The sequence below is a fragment of the Bolinopsis microptera genome, chromosome 4 (genome assembly GCF_026151205.1).
Source record: "Bolinopsis microptera isolate Bmic1 chromosome 4, MBARI_Bmic_1.0, whole genome shotgun sequence".
Lineage (NCBI taxonomy): Eukaryota > Metazoa > Ctenophora > Tentaculata > Lobata > Bolinopsidae > Bolinopsis > Bolinopsis microptera.
In genome coordinates, this window is record NC_087075.1 from 6,670,792 (window position 1) to 6,688,632 (window position 17,841).

The 17,841-nt window shown below is 38.8% G+C and overlaps 2 protein-coding genes across 4 annotated transcripts in view; one reads left to right on the forward strand and one right to left on the reverse strand.

The window, feature by feature from the left end:
• Positions 1–17,841, reverse strand: part of LOC134814486 (importin-4-like) — a 145,041-nt gene that overhangs the window by 23,712 nt on the left and 103,488 nt on the right. For all 3 annotated transcript variants that reach the window (XR_010160173.1, XM_063822615.1, XM_063822614.1), the window contains 5 exons: positions 16,619–16,745; positions 16,046–16,197; positions 15,273–15,350; positions 3,781–3,924; positions 3,403–3,526 (listed from right to left, as the gene is read on the reverse strand). Coding sequence is in view for 2 of the 3 variants with exons in the window: in XM_063822615.1 (XP_063678685.1) it covers positions 3,403–3,526; positions 3,781–3,924; positions 15,273–15,350; positions 16,046–16,197; positions 16,619–16,745 (625 nt within the window). In the remaining variant the exon portion in view is untranslated. The remainder of the gene's footprint in view (positions 1–3,402; positions 3,527–3,780; positions 3,925–15,272; positions 15,351–16,045; positions 16,198–16,618; positions 16,746–17,841) is intronic.
• LOC134814492 (uncharacterized) lies at positions 13,044–15,843 on the forward strand. Its single transcript, XM_063822626.1, has 3 exons — positions 13,044–13,969; positions 14,140–14,246; positions 14,605–15,843. The coding sequence occupies exons 1-3, from the start codon at positions 13,812–13,814 to the stop codon at positions 14,802–14,804; spliced, it is 465 nt and encodes a 154-aa protein (XP_063678696.1). The 5' UTR covers positions 13,044–13,811; the 3' UTR covers positions 14,805–15,843.

Sequence of the window (17,841 nt, forward strand, 5' to 3'; positions counted from 1 at the left end):
ATATCAGTCAATCTAAAAATTGTACATTTTAAGAAGGGAAACCTCAAAGACGATGCTAAAAGTTCCCAAAGTTCAAGTACCTATGGACTTCGGGGTTCAATACCTTGGTTTACCATCACACAGCAACCTAAAATTTCTTCTTGGCGGAAAAGAGCAGCTGCTCGCCAACTCCATCATAATGTCCTTCAACAGCCCCGTCATTGAGAATATCACGACCAACCTCTCTCGAAACACTGTTGAGGTTCAAGATTTTTCAAGAAATTCAGTGCAGTGCTTCCTTGAAGCGTCATATTCAGGCGCCATAAAAAAGATTTCCAAATCAAACTTTCGGGATGTGAATAAGCTGGCCCACATATTTGAGATTGACTGGCTGGTTGAAAGTTGCTTTGGATACTTCAAAATGCTAACATTCGGAATGGATGCAGATAACTTCAGTGATCAGCTATACGTTTTCAACGAAGCAATGTTTATCATGGATAATCTCAACAAACGAAACTACATTGATATCGTTGTAAAAGGTTTTTCCTCCAAGCTATCAGAAACGAGATACTTTGTGATGAACTACCTTAACAGTGCTCCTTCAAATTGCCCCTCACCTCATCTTGATGTCATATTTGAGATAGCTGAAAGCAAGGAACACGTGCTGTTAGAAGCACTTCTGCAAAATCTGGACAAATGCAAATCTTCTATCGGACCCAATGGTAGATACATACTAGAAAAAGTTAGCTCTGTCGAAAGATTAAGATTTACTCACAAGCAACTTAATAAGGATCTACTGACGAAGCTGGAGAGCATTGAGAACCCATCAGGGGAGGATTTCATGCTCATACTTAAGATACGTCAACTGTCACAAACGAAAAGCAAAATCCAAGATTCGATCCCTTACGCGGACATACCAAACTTGTTTCACGATTACGGTAAACTCAAGAGCATAAGCGACATTGATGGTCTTTTAAAGTTTTTGATGGAATCTCCCGAAGTAAGCAATTGCTACATTTTCTACGATGCTGTTGCTATCTGGCTCAACCAGAGAGGCTACTCCTCTTACGCCCAATTCATTCCCGATGGCCTTGTTGAACAGTTTGCTGATCACAAATCCAAAAGGGGATGGAAGCCCTTAAGTCTCCACTACATCGGACCAGATACTGCGAACAGTTTTAACAGGAAGATATTTGAGAACATGAATCCCAGTCTGATTACATACAATCGGTATCATCGGATCGTGTCGATTCGTACTTACACACCAGAAGAAATGTTTGGAAAAGATCATGACATCAAGTTCAAATTCAGAGATGAATCCATCACCAAATGCAACGAAGAAGGAAATTGTGGGTTTATCTTACGTGTAAAAGCAGAGTCAAGCAAACATGACGACACATTTAACATCCAGCTGGTTACCGACCCTAAATTATACCCAAAAGACATCCATTTCCACGACGAATCTCTAGCACTGATCGATGCCATCCACTTTACTCTTGATATAATTGAAAACGATGGACCTCACAAAAACTCGACCATGTCCACAGTACCCTGGGACTCTCTAAAAGTAACCTGGTACGGGGCACCACGCCGGGATGCAACCAACAAGTATTGGAGCTGGGGGTCGCACCGTTTCAACAAGAAAGGGTCCGGGCGTCTAAACGTGGGTGATAGGTATAAGCGGATACAGTATTTTGGGGATCCTCGAGCAATTACGATTAGGCCTGCTGTCTACTACTTTCGTTATTAGAACAGCCTTCAACCTCTCTCAGAGTAATAATTTACAGATAGAATGGTGAGATGGGGCCTTTACATATTGAATAGCGTGTGCTATAATAATGCTCGGGCGCTTTCAGGTGAACGTCATAAAACTGAAACAAATTGATGCCAAAGCGTTCAACAAATCGACTTTCGCTGATTAATACAATTTCATTGGGATACATTAAATATTAACAATTTAAAATGTTGCTGGTTAATTTAAATGCATGGAAAAAACTCAGTTCCGTCCATAACCTGATAAAACAGCTTTATAGTTTTTAAGACCAAAATAGGGTTGATTTCGAATGATTGAATTGAATGATCGTATAATTCTCATTTTGATATGAGACATACGTATAATACCCGTATATTAATAATGCAGAATTGATTTTCACCATACTGTAATAATTCGATTGTGGTTTTTATCTTAAATTGACTACCTTTAATTCTAACAAGCCGCTCAAATTTCAAAAAAATGCGTGCCTAACGGGAAATAAAAATTCGCAACTTGTCCGCCCAGTGGCCAGTGGGGTGCAGATTTTGTTTTGTTGAGATTTGAGTGGAGGAATTTTTTGATCGAGCAACTACTTGTACAGACAATAAAATCATTCTCAAGTGCCTACACAAAACTGAATAGATTTCAGGATCTTGGTTTGACTTGGTCAATCTTTATACGTCTAGTCAATGACCAATTTATTCGTCCACTTAAAAATTATGCGTGCAGTTCATTTATGTTATAATATTATGAATACACTAGTGTAACCCGGCCTACGGCCGGGATTTCACTGCCGCAGTTAAAAAGGGTAGGAGTAATTACCCGCTGAGTCAAAACCCGGATTAGGCGAGCAATTCTATTCGGAGTGCCCTCACGTATCCAATAGTATGCTTAAAAGTTAAAAGATAGTAATTCTTAATCAATAATCAATAGAAATTAACCCTTAACACCATGCACCACACCAGCCTATCATATTTGTGAACATGCATTACATTGTCGTATGAACGTATGAACTCTCTCTACAGTCCAAACAGACCGTTTGAGCACTCCCTCCCCTAATAAGTTTATAGTATTATATGACCATGTAATATATACGCCATGTAATATATACGCTACATATGCAGAGAGAGAGAGAGCTAGCCCCGTAACTCTTGCCGTTCTTCTCAAGCCATTTTATGTAACATATTTTGTGGTACAAAACCATCAATTAAACCACTTACCACCGGCCGATTTTTATAAAATTTGCTTATTGGCTTCGTCAGAGTTTTGTCGGCACTATACCGAAAAAACCAGTCCCGTAACTATTACCGTTTTTTTTGTATAACCGTTCGGAAATTACACACAGACACACACACAGACACACACACAGACACACACACATTCTGGTGTTATTAAGTTGATATTTTTTGTAAATGGTTAGAACCACCGGCATCATCCGGGCCTACAACAAAAAGTTACACAGACGTGTTGCTGTTTGCACCACCAAATCAATAGCTAAGCTTCTCGTATCAAGGGACGTACGTGACACCGCTCTCTCCTCTGCTTGGCGCGCTTCAAGCTTGCATGTTAATTACGTGATGACGTCATATCACTTGGTTCCCCAACGCTACCAGCCCTAGTACGCTGGTAGTCCTCCTAATTAAATAAATTTAAATAAATTAAATACCTACCGGAATCGTCCTCTACGTCATCACAGAAGGTTTCATCCTCTGAGTCCTTCTGACATGCAGTCTTGTGCTGCAACACGTCCTTTACAATCTCTATCAGCGAGTCGAAGTACTCTTCTTCAGCGATCTAAGTATAATAAAGAGGGTGAAATTATTATGAGCCTTGTTCCACTTGTAATTACTAATCACTTGCTAATTGCACTTGTATTCGATACTATTCTTTTTTTTAACTTTTTTATTTCTCTCATTCACCTCACCTCTCAATCATGACATTTTCAAAGTTACATCAGATGCCCTATAAAAATATCAACCTCGTTTTACTTTGTAAATTACAAAGTATTTGTAAGTTAACTTGTAAATTAATTTGTAATTATAACTCACCAAACCACCTTTCATTTCCTTCAGCATCTCGTTGATGCACTCTAGAGCGCAACACACGATCTCCCGGTCCTTATCAGATCTAGCTACATCAAACACGAGGGGAACACACACAGCAAGGAACTTGGGGAGCATTGCACTTTCGTCCTGTGTGAGGGAGGGGGTTTTATTGATAAATAGTCTAGTATCATCAATATTGAACATTGGAATGTAATTCTTAAGATTGATGGTAATGAAAACATGAAAACGACGTATCTCGAGGCGACCCGCTTGTGACACCACTCACTAGTTTCGGCTTTTTATGGTCATCCACAACGAAGTATCGCCTCAATAAATGTAAATTGCAATAGATTCGTAGTGTTGTAATTAGTTTTAAACGACTTCTGAATCACCATCTAATATCGTACTTTCGATGCATAACTAAGCCTTCACTGCTTCAACAGTTCAATGAAAAATGAATTGAATTATTTATGAAAGTGCTATATCATTACAGTAATAAAACCCTAAGTATTTGTTAAGTTTTAGTGCAATACAGTGCCAGACTAAAAAGCAGGATTTTCGAAATGTTTATAATTGTTTCGACATTGCTCATTATACGAATAATTAGTTCAGATCGTATCCTATAATATGTGAGTGCCGATGGCACAAACGATTAAAAATAGAAACTAGTAGCTTTCACCAGTTTTCGAAGTCGGGCGTGACAAGCATTTACAGGGTGTCGAGTAATTCCTGGGAATTGCTAAAATGGGTTGCATGTCGACGTTTCGATTATTTCTTTTGTGGGTTCAAAACGCTTCTCCCTTTTTTGGTCGTTGGTATATTCAGTGAGTAAACGTGCTGTATTGGCCATTGGGAAAAGTGAACCTTTTATTAGAAAACTTCTTAGCGTTCGGCGGACACATCAAAAAAAAAGTATGGGGTACAATAAAGGCGAAAGTATGGGGCCTGCCGTGATATCTTGGAACAAAAATGGGGATAGGGGGGCCGGGGTGGGTTGTAACGTTACTCCACTGGCTGTATTACCGGTAACTAGTACGATTACTAACCCTGTCACTAGATTCCTAAGAACAGACTAAAAATGTTTTCCAAGGACTCCCAATAACTATCACTAAACACAATGATTATAGTATTATATCTGCCACGCACGTGGTAACTAATCCGATTGTTTAGTACCGCCCTGACTAAATCCGCAACTTAGAAACAACGTTACAAGCTTTTATTTCAGACTGGATTATAAGTCTTATCCTTACTCACTTACTGCAGATGATTTTCATCGTTCTCCAAAGTTGCCTGGAATTAGATGGCGACTGCCGACTATTCTTATCGGGAATAAAAATCTAATCTGGTATTTGTACTGAGTAATCTGGTATTTGTACTGAGTAATCTGGTATTTGTACTGAGTAATCTGGTATTTGTACTGAGTAATCTGGTATTTGTACTCAGTAATCTGGTATTCGTACTCAGTAATCTGGTATTTGTGTACTGAGTAATCTGGTATTTGTACTGAGTAATCTGGTATTTGTACTCAGTAATCTGGTATTCGTACTGAGTACTGCATGTACTCAGTGAGGTGGTACAGATGGTACTATAACACACTGGTACAGAGTGTCTCCCCTGATTAATCAGTACCATCACAGACGTTTAGTGCTCGTTAGTAACTGGCTAGGCGGACTAATGCCTTCAGTTTCATCCTCATCCTTGTTTACAGCTACGTTTCAACACTTTGTTAAGTTGGTTCAAACATCTGCAGTCAGATCTGCAGTCAGATCTGCCGTTCTTAAATACTTAGGAGATATAATTTCAGTATTCGGTTCCGGTTGTCTATTCTCAGTTTACTGACAACCATGGGTTTTAATTTTTTTAATTTGCAAAATTTCGTCTGTTTAGGTGTTATTGCTTTTAATCAATCTTAAAAATATCAACATTTATCTAGAGTTATTTCTCATATTACTCCACTCCACATCTCATAATGTATCTCCACGTACTGTTTGCCATGATTCCTTAACAACTGCAAAAGTTAACCTTAAATCACTGACTGACAGACCGGGAAATAATTAACAGGAAACTGAAATATTCCAGTCAAAACTACCTCTAATAATTAGAGGTAGTTTTGACTGGAATATTTCAGTTTCCTGTCATATTTCAGTTTTGTAATAATTACAAAACTTGGTAACCCACCATCTCCCCCTCACTTCACCAAACAGGGTCTTGCTATGTTGAAATTACAGGACTTACTCTGACACACTATATAATGTGTTTTCAGGGGACATGTAATGTGTATTCAGGGTACATGTCAATTGACTGACTGACCAAATGTCCTTTCATGGCATTCTGAATTATCTAATTCGCCCTTCAACAACTCCCTGAGCCCGGGATCAAGCTATGAGAACACACACTGCCATTGTAACTACAGCACATTCTTTGACCTGACGTTCGGTTTGCACTAGTTAATACGATCAACTGACTTAGGATTCTTGACTTGTCAATCAGAGCTTGTTTAAGAAGTGATGAAAAGTTTACTCAGTCCAGATATTGCAGACAAATACAGATTTATAGGTCGCTTTTCTTTTTTTTCTACGGTCAGTACTTTGGATGTGTTGAGATTTTTGGTCTGTTCGCTGAATTGTTTTGCTAGTGTACAGCGCTGCCTTTTTAGGCTGGAATTCGAATTTAGAGGGATTCTAAATGTCTTCTTCTCCGATTCACAGCAGTTTTTACCGTAGGCCAAAAATCCTGGTGAATAAAGCACACCTTTTACACAAGACCAGGACCGTTATCAGGGCTCACTAGGGTTACCCTGACATTTAAATCTAACATTTACCCCAACAGTAACCCTCATTCCCGGGAGGAGCTTAGGTTACAATTTATAAAAATCACAGCCACCAAAGTTGCTATTTGTTAGGCCCTGTTTGCTGGCTCAGCACGTGGGAGGTGTGACGTTTCCGACACCTCTCTCCGTGTTACAAATATATGTCTCTTTTTGGAGTCTATTTAAAACACTTCTAGTCATACAATCTGTTCCATTTATTGGTCAGAAGTAGGGCTCATTTTTTCATCTCCCTCCGCTATCTCCCTCCGCAACCAAATAGCATATATCTTGATGTCTACCATACATTCCTGTCACATTCGACCCTCCGTTCAAGTCACACGTGCTTCAAATTAAAAACTACTTATTTGTATCTTGTTCTTGTTACAGTCGATGCAATATACTGTGGTTATATTTGTACGTGTGTATTGTTTTTCTTGTAAGGCACAACTATCAGTCACACTTGTTCCTATAGTTACATTTTCAGTAATGTTAGAAGATCTGAGCTGCTTGTTTAGGCGCGTACCTACCGTGTTTTTGTTTGTACAGCGTGCAGTTAGTTGCACTATTTGCAGAGTTTCTCTCGCATGTGCTGGTGTGTGTGTGTGTGTGTGTGTGTGTGTGTGTGTGTGTGGTAGTTAGATTTCCTGGTTCTTTTTGCAATAGTCTAAACGCGATGGCCAGCGATAGTTTGCTCTAAAAGCGCCAGCCAAGGAGTTGCTAGCGCTAATAGCGCTAACTATCGTATTGCGCCAGCTAGCGCTGGCCATTGCGTTTAGACTATCGCAAAAGAACTGATCTCCTTGTTGGTATTATCTTCATGGTTGAACTTGTGATTGGTACGCTTCCGTTGTTTGCGCGTACAATAGACTTTCAGACTGAATTATGTGCGGTTCTTATATCAACTGGTACACCGAATAAGTGACATTGGCACGAAATGCTAATATGGGTATATGACACTAGTCACTACGGTGGAAGACACTAGAGCAGTGAGACAGAATGTTAGTGGACACTAGAGCTCTCTCTCTCTCTCTCTCTCTCTCTCTCTCTCTCTCTCTCTCTCTCTCTCTCTCTCTCTCTCTCTCTCTCTCTCTCTCTCTCTCTCTCTCTCTCTCTCTCTCTCTCTCTCTCTCTTCTCTCTCTCTCTCTCTCTCTCTCTCTCTCTCTCTCTCTCTCTCTCTCTCTCTCTCTCTCTCTCTCTCTCTCTCTCTCTCTCTCTCTCTCTCTCTCTCTCTCTCTCTCTCTCTCTCTCTCTCTCTCTCTCTCTCTCTCTCTCTCTCTCTCTCTCTCTCTCTCTCTCTCTCTCTCTCTCTCTCTCTCTCTCTCTCTCTCTCTCTCTCTCTCTCTCTCTCTCTCTCTCTCTCTCTCTCTCTCTCTCTCTCTCTCTCTCTCTCTCTCTCTCTCTCTCTCTCTCTCTCTCTCTCTCTCTCTCTCTCTCTCTCTCTCTCTCTCTCTCTCTCTCTCTCTCTCTCTCTCTCTCTCTCTCTCTCTCTCTCTCTCTCTCTCTCTCTCTCTCTCTCTCTCTCTCTCTCTCTCTCTCTCTCTCTCTCTCTCTCTCTCTCTCTCTCTCTCTCTCTCTCTCTCTCTCTCTCTCTCTCTCTCTCTCTCTCTCTCTCTCTCTCTCTCTCTCTCCTCTAGAGCAGGCAGTCAGGCAGTGGACACTACGGCGGAGGAAATTACGACAGTAAAACAGTGCGGTGGTGTTTACTGTTTAGTACGGCAGATCATCTGAATTCCTGAATACCTGGTACTCACGTTACCATGGATACCTGGGTCCTGGATACCAGTAACCAGCGGCACCAGACACAGGCCTGGCTGATGGCACCAGTTAATATTTAATAGTTAATAGTGCTATGTTTACAGTATGCACTGAAGGAGTATCCTAGGAAGTTTCTTCAACTTTTAACAGGTACCAGTGACAAACCAATTTATTGACTGTTAAACGGTAACGGATCTCTGATACGTGACATTATGATTTCAAGGCAACTTTTTTGACAGTTTTTACCGAAATTTAGTGCCCTAACTGCCAGACATTGAATGAAAGTTTGACGTAAAAATTATAACCGATAAGAAAGTTCGCAATTTCTCAAAACGTCCCTACAAGTTGTGTCAATTTGGGCAGACTGAATAACTGTCTATGCATACGAACACGCCACTCTCAATGGTATTTTTAAAGTAGATAACGTGTAGTGTTCTTCACTCCTCTGAAAGGGTTCTTAAAGGTGCTTCTCCGGCTCTAAACGGGTCCTAACACGGCTCTAGACCAGTTCTTAACCACCTCTAGACCGGTGGTCGGTGTTTGCTTATTGGCCGCTTCTGACTTTTATATTCCGAGCCAATTCGAGTAGACTATACATTGACCACCTCCAAAAGTTAGACGGTAACAGGACATTGGATCTTTTAAAAGTATCAGGCTAGATGGACATGGATGTGTCAGTACAATATTTTAAAAGTTTCTGGTTCAACAAGTCTTGTTTTGGAGTTTCGAGATACTGAAAGAATTTATATGGCATCAGATAAGATCTTTGTATTGTTGGTATACAACTTTAAAACAATAGTATCCCTCTTTTAAAATAAGCCTGCCTTATTGGCTAGGCTATCAGAATCAATTGACGACAGGAATCAATTGACGACAGGAATCAAGGTCCCTAAGGGTTCGTAGAAAGCGTCAGAAATGCAACCCTGCATTCTTAGAATTCTCCCGCAGTAGAGCTGAACGATTTAGTAAACAGCTGCCGATCCCTGTTCAAATACTTTCAGTCCATAGTTGAGTAACAAACATATGCCTATCCTTGGTTAGAATTTCCTAGCTGAACGAATATGGACAGCAGAAAGAAATGCCGCTCCAAATTCCCATCGTGTACCCCCAGATCCACCCTTACAGTTGCTCTGAATAACCTGGCTTCCTGTCAACAAACGAAAGAACAGAGACTCTTAAACAATGTTGGAAGTTGGTACCGACATGATACGGTTACAACCCACCTCTATTTACTACTTTTCAGTTTTCTTTTCTTTTTATAGGAAATTTGTCACGTTATGAAGTAGGCTGCCGACCACAAACATAAAGAGTAGAGCATTTAATCCGGGGCAAATCAAATCTGCCTAATCGGTGCAGTTTTACCGGTACAATACTTTGAAATAACTTTATAAAGTTGTGTAGCTTCTCCTCACCTGTCCGTACAGTAGTCACTAAACCAGCCGGCTACTACTACTAAACCCTCACACACAGTTTCAGCTATACATCCCAGTCATGACATTTAACTCAGGCACTAATACCACCTTGTAAATCTTTATTCACTAATTTACCCCAAACTATTAGCGATCGATTTTACGGTTGTTTCAGACGGAACAGGGGAACGGAATTGGAGGTTTGACAGCAAGCTGTTTGAGGTTTAATTATAACATTGGAGACTTGTAAGGGTTCGTATTGCAGGTTGAACGTTGAGTTTGTTCCTTATCGGTATTTTGGCTACTTCCGCTCAATAGTGGGCTCTGTTCTCAGTTGAGGTGCCTGAAGTTGCCACGTTAAACAATAGTTGCAGTGGCACTAAAGTTATAGAGAGGGCAAATCTAAAGTTCTCAACTGGACATCAAACAACTCTTGCGTAGTTAGGTTTGCTAACTTCGCTGGCTTTCTTTTCTTTGAATGGACCGGTTGTCCAAAAGTTGGACATTGTTTCTACTATAAGTTCCGAACTGAATAAATTTACAGTTATAATATAATACCTAGCTATATGGTCACTTATATAATTTACGATGTGGCCTCAATAGAAAGGTACGTTAAAAGTTAAAACTTTAGAGTTTGACAGCCTTAGGTTTTAGTGCACAAAAATTTTGCACTTGCTCTTAGGTATTTGATATTCTATACTTCGTGCTTTAACACCTATTTTATTCTCATCTAACACGGAAATAGCTGACCGTTTGTATTATCTTAACTACTCCCTTTATGCTAATTAAAATACCACGAGTCACGACACCAACACATCTTACATACTACACATCTTATTTTAAATAACTTCCTTTTTGACGCTGACTAATGAAAAGGAAAATAATTCATTTTGTCCTTGAAGCTATTTAATAAACGGTAGTTATAGCAATTAATAAGGTCCTGTAGAGATATAATTTCCTAGATCGATGGCGACACACGGTTAACACACATGATCCTAGTTAATATATTATTAAAGAAATGTCATCGTGTTATTGGCTAAATTATATATTATACACAGGAAACAGGATCTACCAATAACATGGATTTATGTAGTATTTTGTCATCGTTCGAGAATGAAATGCATGTTTTTTGGCTTCTAAGCTGTGATTTTCATTAGTCTCTGAATCCTAGTAAGATAAGATGCATGATGCAATGGTAGTAAGTAATATTCTGCTAGCACGCTGTCAAGCAACATTTTGAATTGACAAAATAAAGTTCAGATCACGGCCACGGTATGTTTTTACTGCTGTAGCGGAAGATAATGGACATATACTCTGATCTAGCATCTTGTAGCCAAGTTTGAGCTCACTTTATCATCTTATGAGTTATGAATTCAAAAAATTGCTCATGCTTACTGAAGGACTTATAAACCAACATCAGGATTGGACAATAACCACTTCAATGTGCCTGGAATACAAAACGCCGGAATTCCAATTCATTTTCTGAGCATGAAAATTACTAATGTCCAATAATCAGAATGTGTAAGGATCTGAACTTTTAAGGCTATAAATTTCAATCCCCTTGTAGATCCCCTTGTAGATCCCCTTGTAGATCCCACTACATAGTCTGTTCTTATTTACATCGGGTGTGAAACAAAGATCAGAAAGACGTTTTCCTTTTGTACGCGAATAAACAATGACCACCATGTTGAGTTGTCTTTTCAACAGTTCGGACACTTTTAGTTCTAATGATGTTGAATTGCTCTTTTATTATGTGACAAAAATTATTCAAACTTACAAAGTCAACATAGATAGATAAACTGTCCGCCAGACAATTTGTCCGCCAGACAATTTGTCCGCCAGACAATTTGTCCGCGTGAGCCATGATATCATTTTCCAGCAAAACTAGAATTACGTGCACACCTCCGCTAGCTGTTAAAGTTTTCCAAAAGTTAAATAACTAATTTTATCGGAGATTCCAAAAACTCTCTACCTTGTCAGTTTTATCGTTTTCCTTCTTTCGCCTCCCGGAGCAATTATATCATAGTTGCTGCGATTGACGTTACTGCTAAGTGCTAACTCCGCTATTGGTGAAAAAACAGTCATTTCATGAAGTTTTAATCGGCATACGTTTGCAACAGAGCAATAATCACTGCCGAATATAAACGCATTATATCACCGAATAACCAGTACGATGCCATGAATAATTATCACCTAATTATCCAATTATCTCCTAATTAAACTCTGTCCTACCGGCAACAGGCCCTCCCTCTCTTTCTCTCCCATTACGTTTTCTACCACCATATAGAGAGGCACTCATATCTATAAGCAGTAAATTAGCAATTTCCTTGCGAATTATAGTCGTTCTATCAAATAACAGCACAGTCCTGCAATAAGCCACGGTGGACACTCAAGACAGTGTTATAACGGTGCGACTTGTCTCCAGGTTGCAGTGTTAGAGTGGGGGGGGGGTCGTGCTGCGTGTACTACTACTAATACTATGTCAGAATTAAGTCCGATCTACGCCAGATAACCCCCTCCATATGTCCCTGTCCCGCATCAGGGTTCGCAGTTCCTCTCTAGAGTTTGTCCCAACTTCCTTCACTAACATAGACAAGTAGCTTTGTCTTGGTCGGCCTTGCTGTGCTCTACTACTGCGTGTTGTGGTGCTGTAATTGGTGGCAAAATACTGTGCACAGTGTGTGCTCCCCCGTTGTGTGGCACTGCATGTGTGCAAACACCCAACATGGGTCATGTATTTGGAGTTGGCAGCTATAACGTTGGGTCTGGGCTATTCTAGTCTGTTGTAATTAGTAATTTTAAGGTTTCTTTGATTAATTGAGGCATTTTTAGCGAGAGAGAGAGAGAGCGTAACTTTACAAAAGGTTTCTTCAGACTCAAACATTCGTTTTTTAGAGCTTTAAATGTCATTACATCTAATCAAGGTTTCAAACTTTCACAAGATCAAAGTTACCAGTATATTTACATATATCCGCGGGTGTCACAGGAATGTTATAGCATTCCAACTCCACAACTTTATAGTATCCAAATTCCGAAACACCTGCGCTTCGCTCACAACTCAAGATAAAACCCTTCCCTCGATTAACCTCGAACTAATACACATATGCAAGACGTATTACTGATAGGAGTTGTTACCACCAGTCATAAGCTAGATGTAATGTAGCATGTCATATATTATATTACGGCCTGTAATGGCCTGTATAAGCTGTTAGTTTGATGACATGCACAGCTCGTTTGAATAAGCACTCCGCATGCATTACTGCACTGTGGCATAGTTTGACTGTAGCGTTTCGTGGATAATTTTTTGATTGATTTTGTTTTTTTGTTGAAAGTTTAGTTAGATAGTTGTTGTAGCAGTTGGTTTGTTGAACGAATTTATTTGCAGAAATAATGGACGAATAAAATTATAATCTTCACTCGATGTAATCTATTGTTTGTCTAATATACCAAATTATGATCTAGTTCTACCTATACGGTGACCAAATTATGATCTAGTTATACTTATACTACTCAACAGAGGAAAAACTGACATTCATGACCTTGTTTTTAGTGCTGAATTAGTGCTTGGTTCAAAATTTAATGCTCTATTTTCTATCGATTTATGAATTAATAATAGGGTGTTGCATGAATAGCGTTTATTTACAACTATTCAAATTTTGTTAAACAGCAATATTGGGAAATTCACACGATCAAAATTTGCTTCCGTCGTTAAAATATTACGGAATATTGAACACGACATTTCATAGCAAGCTACGTTCGCTAAGTTTAGTCCAGTCAAAATCATGATTATTAATCCTTGCAATACTTATTTTCCCATGCTTGTATCCTAACAGAGGATTCAGCTTGAGAACCTCACACATATAATTATAATTTATCAGTCTTGCTAAACAAATTTTTTCGAGAACACTCGTCATTGCAATTCGTTTTTATTCATGTCTTTTTGCATGTCTCTTTTCCAGAACTCATATCAACATTTTTTACTTTTCGTTAAATCATTAAATCGTGTAGATTTTATTAACCTCACTTAATCAGAATGACCATGGGCTCAACAGCAATGTGAATGAAGCGTTACCCTACTTTAAACTGGGATATTGAGATGACAGAAGATGAGCAGAACAACATTATCACTTGTAAAACTAAGTTTGAAAACGTATGGGAACACAAAGCACCGTACTATTGCACCAAACAGGAGGAATGTTGCTCAACAGAACTCAACTGGTAATGAAATCCTCATTTTACTCATCAATTTTACTCAATTTACCAATACTTGTACACTCAAGACTCTTTAGATTTCAGCTCGAAATAAATAACTTTAAGCACGTCTTTTCATTGATTTAATCTATTGATATCAAATAAAAATGCCCAATTAACCAGTGAACTCCATGCAGGCACGGCTGTTGCCCGAAGCCGATCTGGGGACAGCCAACTATACAAACGGAGTACATAGTAGCGATAGCAGCCGTTGTGTGTATCATCATACTTCTTATTTTTGTAGGTACGTTACAAACCGTTAAAACCCAAGTCACGTGATAATTTTTGGGTGAGCGAAATAATAAGAACCTACACTGAGACATCAGTTTGGTGAGATTCTTATTTTAGTTTATCGTCAAGGTAAAGCCACGTTTAGATTTGGTCCAATTGTACATTTATTTCCATTGACGGTCAACCATATTTTACAGCCTTTTAAATAAAGGAAACAGATTATCTTTGTTAACCTTTTATGTATATCTAAAATAAGTTTAAATTTAACCATGTAATCAATAATTAATTCGTCGTGTAATGTTTCCCTGACACACATCCCACAACCATTTACTAATTACTAATTACCAGTTACTAATTATTACTCCTCCCAGGAATATGCGTAATGGTGAGAAAGCGGCGGAAACACGACGCCCCTCACCGCACCCTAGCACCCTTCCCTTCAGCACCACCCCTGCCCTCAGCACCACCCTACCCCGGCACCAGCCCCGAACCAGAGTACAGCCAGGGAAAACCTCCCTCATACTCAGAAGCCTGCCCGGAAAACATGTATCATTTCAGCGGACCCGTTTGAGAGGGTACAGGTGACGTGGGGGTGATGTGTGTGACACCATGGTGATATCGTGAGGAATACTGAACGAGTTGCTGTTGTTTTATTTTAAAGAATGTTTGGAGCGGCTGATTCTTTTGAGAGAAATGTTGATGATTCGAATGACGAACTGGAACGGATAAAAGAATAAGATCAGATGAAAATGAATCACATTGCAGGAGTAAATTTGTGGGAATCAGAAAGCTCAGCGAATCATCAAGACTGAATATTTGATAAGTGGGGCCAGGATCAAGGATGGTCCATGTTATTTTGTATTGCTTTTACATTTATAATTTATGGACAACTAAAGACTGAGTAAAGAATGAAAACGAACGATACGCTTGCACGTATACCGAAAAGAACGCGTGATGTATTGTGACGTCAAATTGTTTCAAATATAAATAAAGAGGAATTCGAGTGACAACCTGGCGTGGTTAACAATATTTCACAAACCTGGAAGTTGTTTTGTTGGATGACTTTGTGGAGAGACACACAAACGTGGGTCATGCACAGAATGGAGCCTCGTCGGACCTGAAAAATAGTTTCAAGTACAAGGGAGGGGAAGATAAAACCTGACTGTAATAAAGCCAGATATAATCTCTTATTCAAGGCAAGTTACAAGAATGAAGAATAAAGATAAGCACTAATTACGTATATCATTGCTAAAGGGTGGTTTGTTGTTTCGTAACTGACGATTTCGTTCAGAAATATAGATGATTTCAGAACTCAGAAGGAGAAATAAAAGTCAAACGAATAATGCAATTATTGTAATATTAAAAGTTGTATGGCAACCATTGGTAGTATTACGGCAGCTTAAAATTTAGAATTTGAAAGAATTTGAAAGAATCAGCAAATTTCTCACTTCCTTACAACAACAGATTTTTGTTTTAACTTTGGATGAGTTTTTCCAGTTTTATTGATATCGTGCAATTGTAAATCAAAATTTATTAACTATTTGATATTTTGATATAAAATGAGTTGATTTAAATATATATGTGATCATTGCAAATAATGGTCCGAATAACCACGTTTCTTCGTTCTACAAAATTAATATCTAATTAAGCTGGTAAAATATACATTTATATTAGACGACGCGACAGTTCAATTCAGTTTAAAATTGCACCATTTTAATTAGCACACAATACCGCCTCAGCTTGCTTAATTTAAACAAAACTATATAAATTAAATATTTTTATTGAATTTATTACATTTACAACTAAACCCACCATTGGCGCGTTGTAATCCACCAGTTTGAGACCATGACCGAATGTCTCCTCGTAATAAGGAACAAAGTGAGTAGCCATGTTATCAGCCAGCTCGCACAGAGACGTCAGAGCATCACCCTTCTCCTCCAAATAACCGTTCTCTACTAATATACCTTGTAAAATATATCCTTGTGTTTAAGTTGGAACTTGGAAATAACCCTGAATTTAAGTTACAAATATGATATTATTATTATTATTATTTCAGTTGCTAAGTGGGATACAAGAACGTTATTCCATTTAATTTCTTTTCCTTTCATGAATGACATTTTTTCATAATTCAAAGAGAGCTCAAATGTAAATTTAATTAATATTGCTAATTAAAAGCATTCTATAGTTTTAATTTAATTTACGGTTGTAGAGTGCAGTGCTCTAACAAATTTGGGCTGAATATTTCGTTTTGTTTGTGCAAAATCACTTTAAAAATGAAATTTAAATAGGATTCCACTTTTAATGACAAATCTGATCAAGAAATTGACTTTAAATAGGGAAACATTGCTGAAATTAAATATTGTTTCTCAAAAATAAATTACTTACCTTCGATACTCTCGTAATCACCCAAAACCTCGTCTTCGTCGTCGCTCTCCTCTCCTTTTCCCTCTTCGATACTGTCGTCAAGATCAAACCGTGGCATAGCGTCGTTTTTGTATTCTGTCGTCATACCCTGAAATATTTATGAACTGAGATAAGACAAACGTGTCGTCATACCCTGAAATATTAATAAACTGAGATAAGGCAATTGACCATTAACATGTTACAAAATTCAAATAAGCGTGATCGCCATGTGAGCGCTATGTTTTGCCGGGATTAAGTTATCCGTACTTTGTTCAACAAAACTCGGTATGTAATGAGCTATTTTTGGATAATAACTGCAATATAAAAGTATTGCATTGATACACCAGACACGTCCTGTATAGACTACAGTTGCTACGTAACAACCTCTAGAGTCTAGCACCTACAATACCTGACAGGTTATCAGACTCCAGGCAGTTAAACCGTTCCTGACTATTTTGACTGGTTCACTGCCGGTTTGTTATAAATAAAAACCTCAAACCGATCAGTTTCCCACTGAGTATCCGCCGCCAACTCTCTTCTGACCAAAAAATGCGGAGAATGTTCGTGTCACTAGTATTTTGTAATCGCAATGTAATACTAAAGATTTAGAGGTAATAAGAGTGAAATTAGTGATTGTTATGGGTTGTGTATTCAGCTCCTCGTCCCTCGAGTTAAACAATCTTATTACGCTGTGTAATGATCGCAGATAGGAAGAGGATGGCTATACTAAATAGGGAGTAGTACTAAATTCATTTTTCGATCCCCCGTGCACTTTTTGTTGATCAGCATGATTCAGGCACTAACAATAGCCTATGATTTGTTGACGTTTGTCCTACTTCCACTATGTATGTGCCTTCAGCCAATACTTCAGACGATCCTGAACCTTGTGTTTGGGCCAAGAAAGCAGGTTATTTTCCCGGACTCAGCTATTGCCCACCACGTACTTATAAATCTGAAGATGCATTATGCCTGGCCGAATGGGACAGACAAGTTTCTTATTAAGTTTAAGAAAGTTGTAGATATCAGCGTTATTGAACAACCGGACGTGTTCCTCTCTGGTGTTACGGCCAAAGAGTTCCATTTCATTCGTACTGAACCCGGCATCAACGTCACTGACATGGACAAATACCCCTTGGTATATTATTCTCTGTACGACCATGCTATTGAGTTGATTACAATACCACATGAGACAGTTTACCGGTACC

What these genes read in the sequence shown, in the direction of transcription:
- LOC134814492 (XM_063822626.1), top strand. Translation starts at nt 13,812, where the DNA reads ATGAAGCGTTACCCTACTTTAAACTGGGATATTGAGATGACAGAAGAT. An exon ending in TGCTCAACAGAACTCAACTG is followed by an intron (nt 13,970 to 14,139) that starts GTAATGAAATCC and finishes AACTCCATGCAG; the next exon opens with GCACGGCTGTTGCCCGAAGC. An exon ending in CATACTTCTTATTTTTGTAG is followed by an intron (nt 14,247 to 14,604) that starts GTACGTTACAAA and finishes TACTCCTCCCAG; the next exon opens with GAATATGCGTAATGGTGAGA.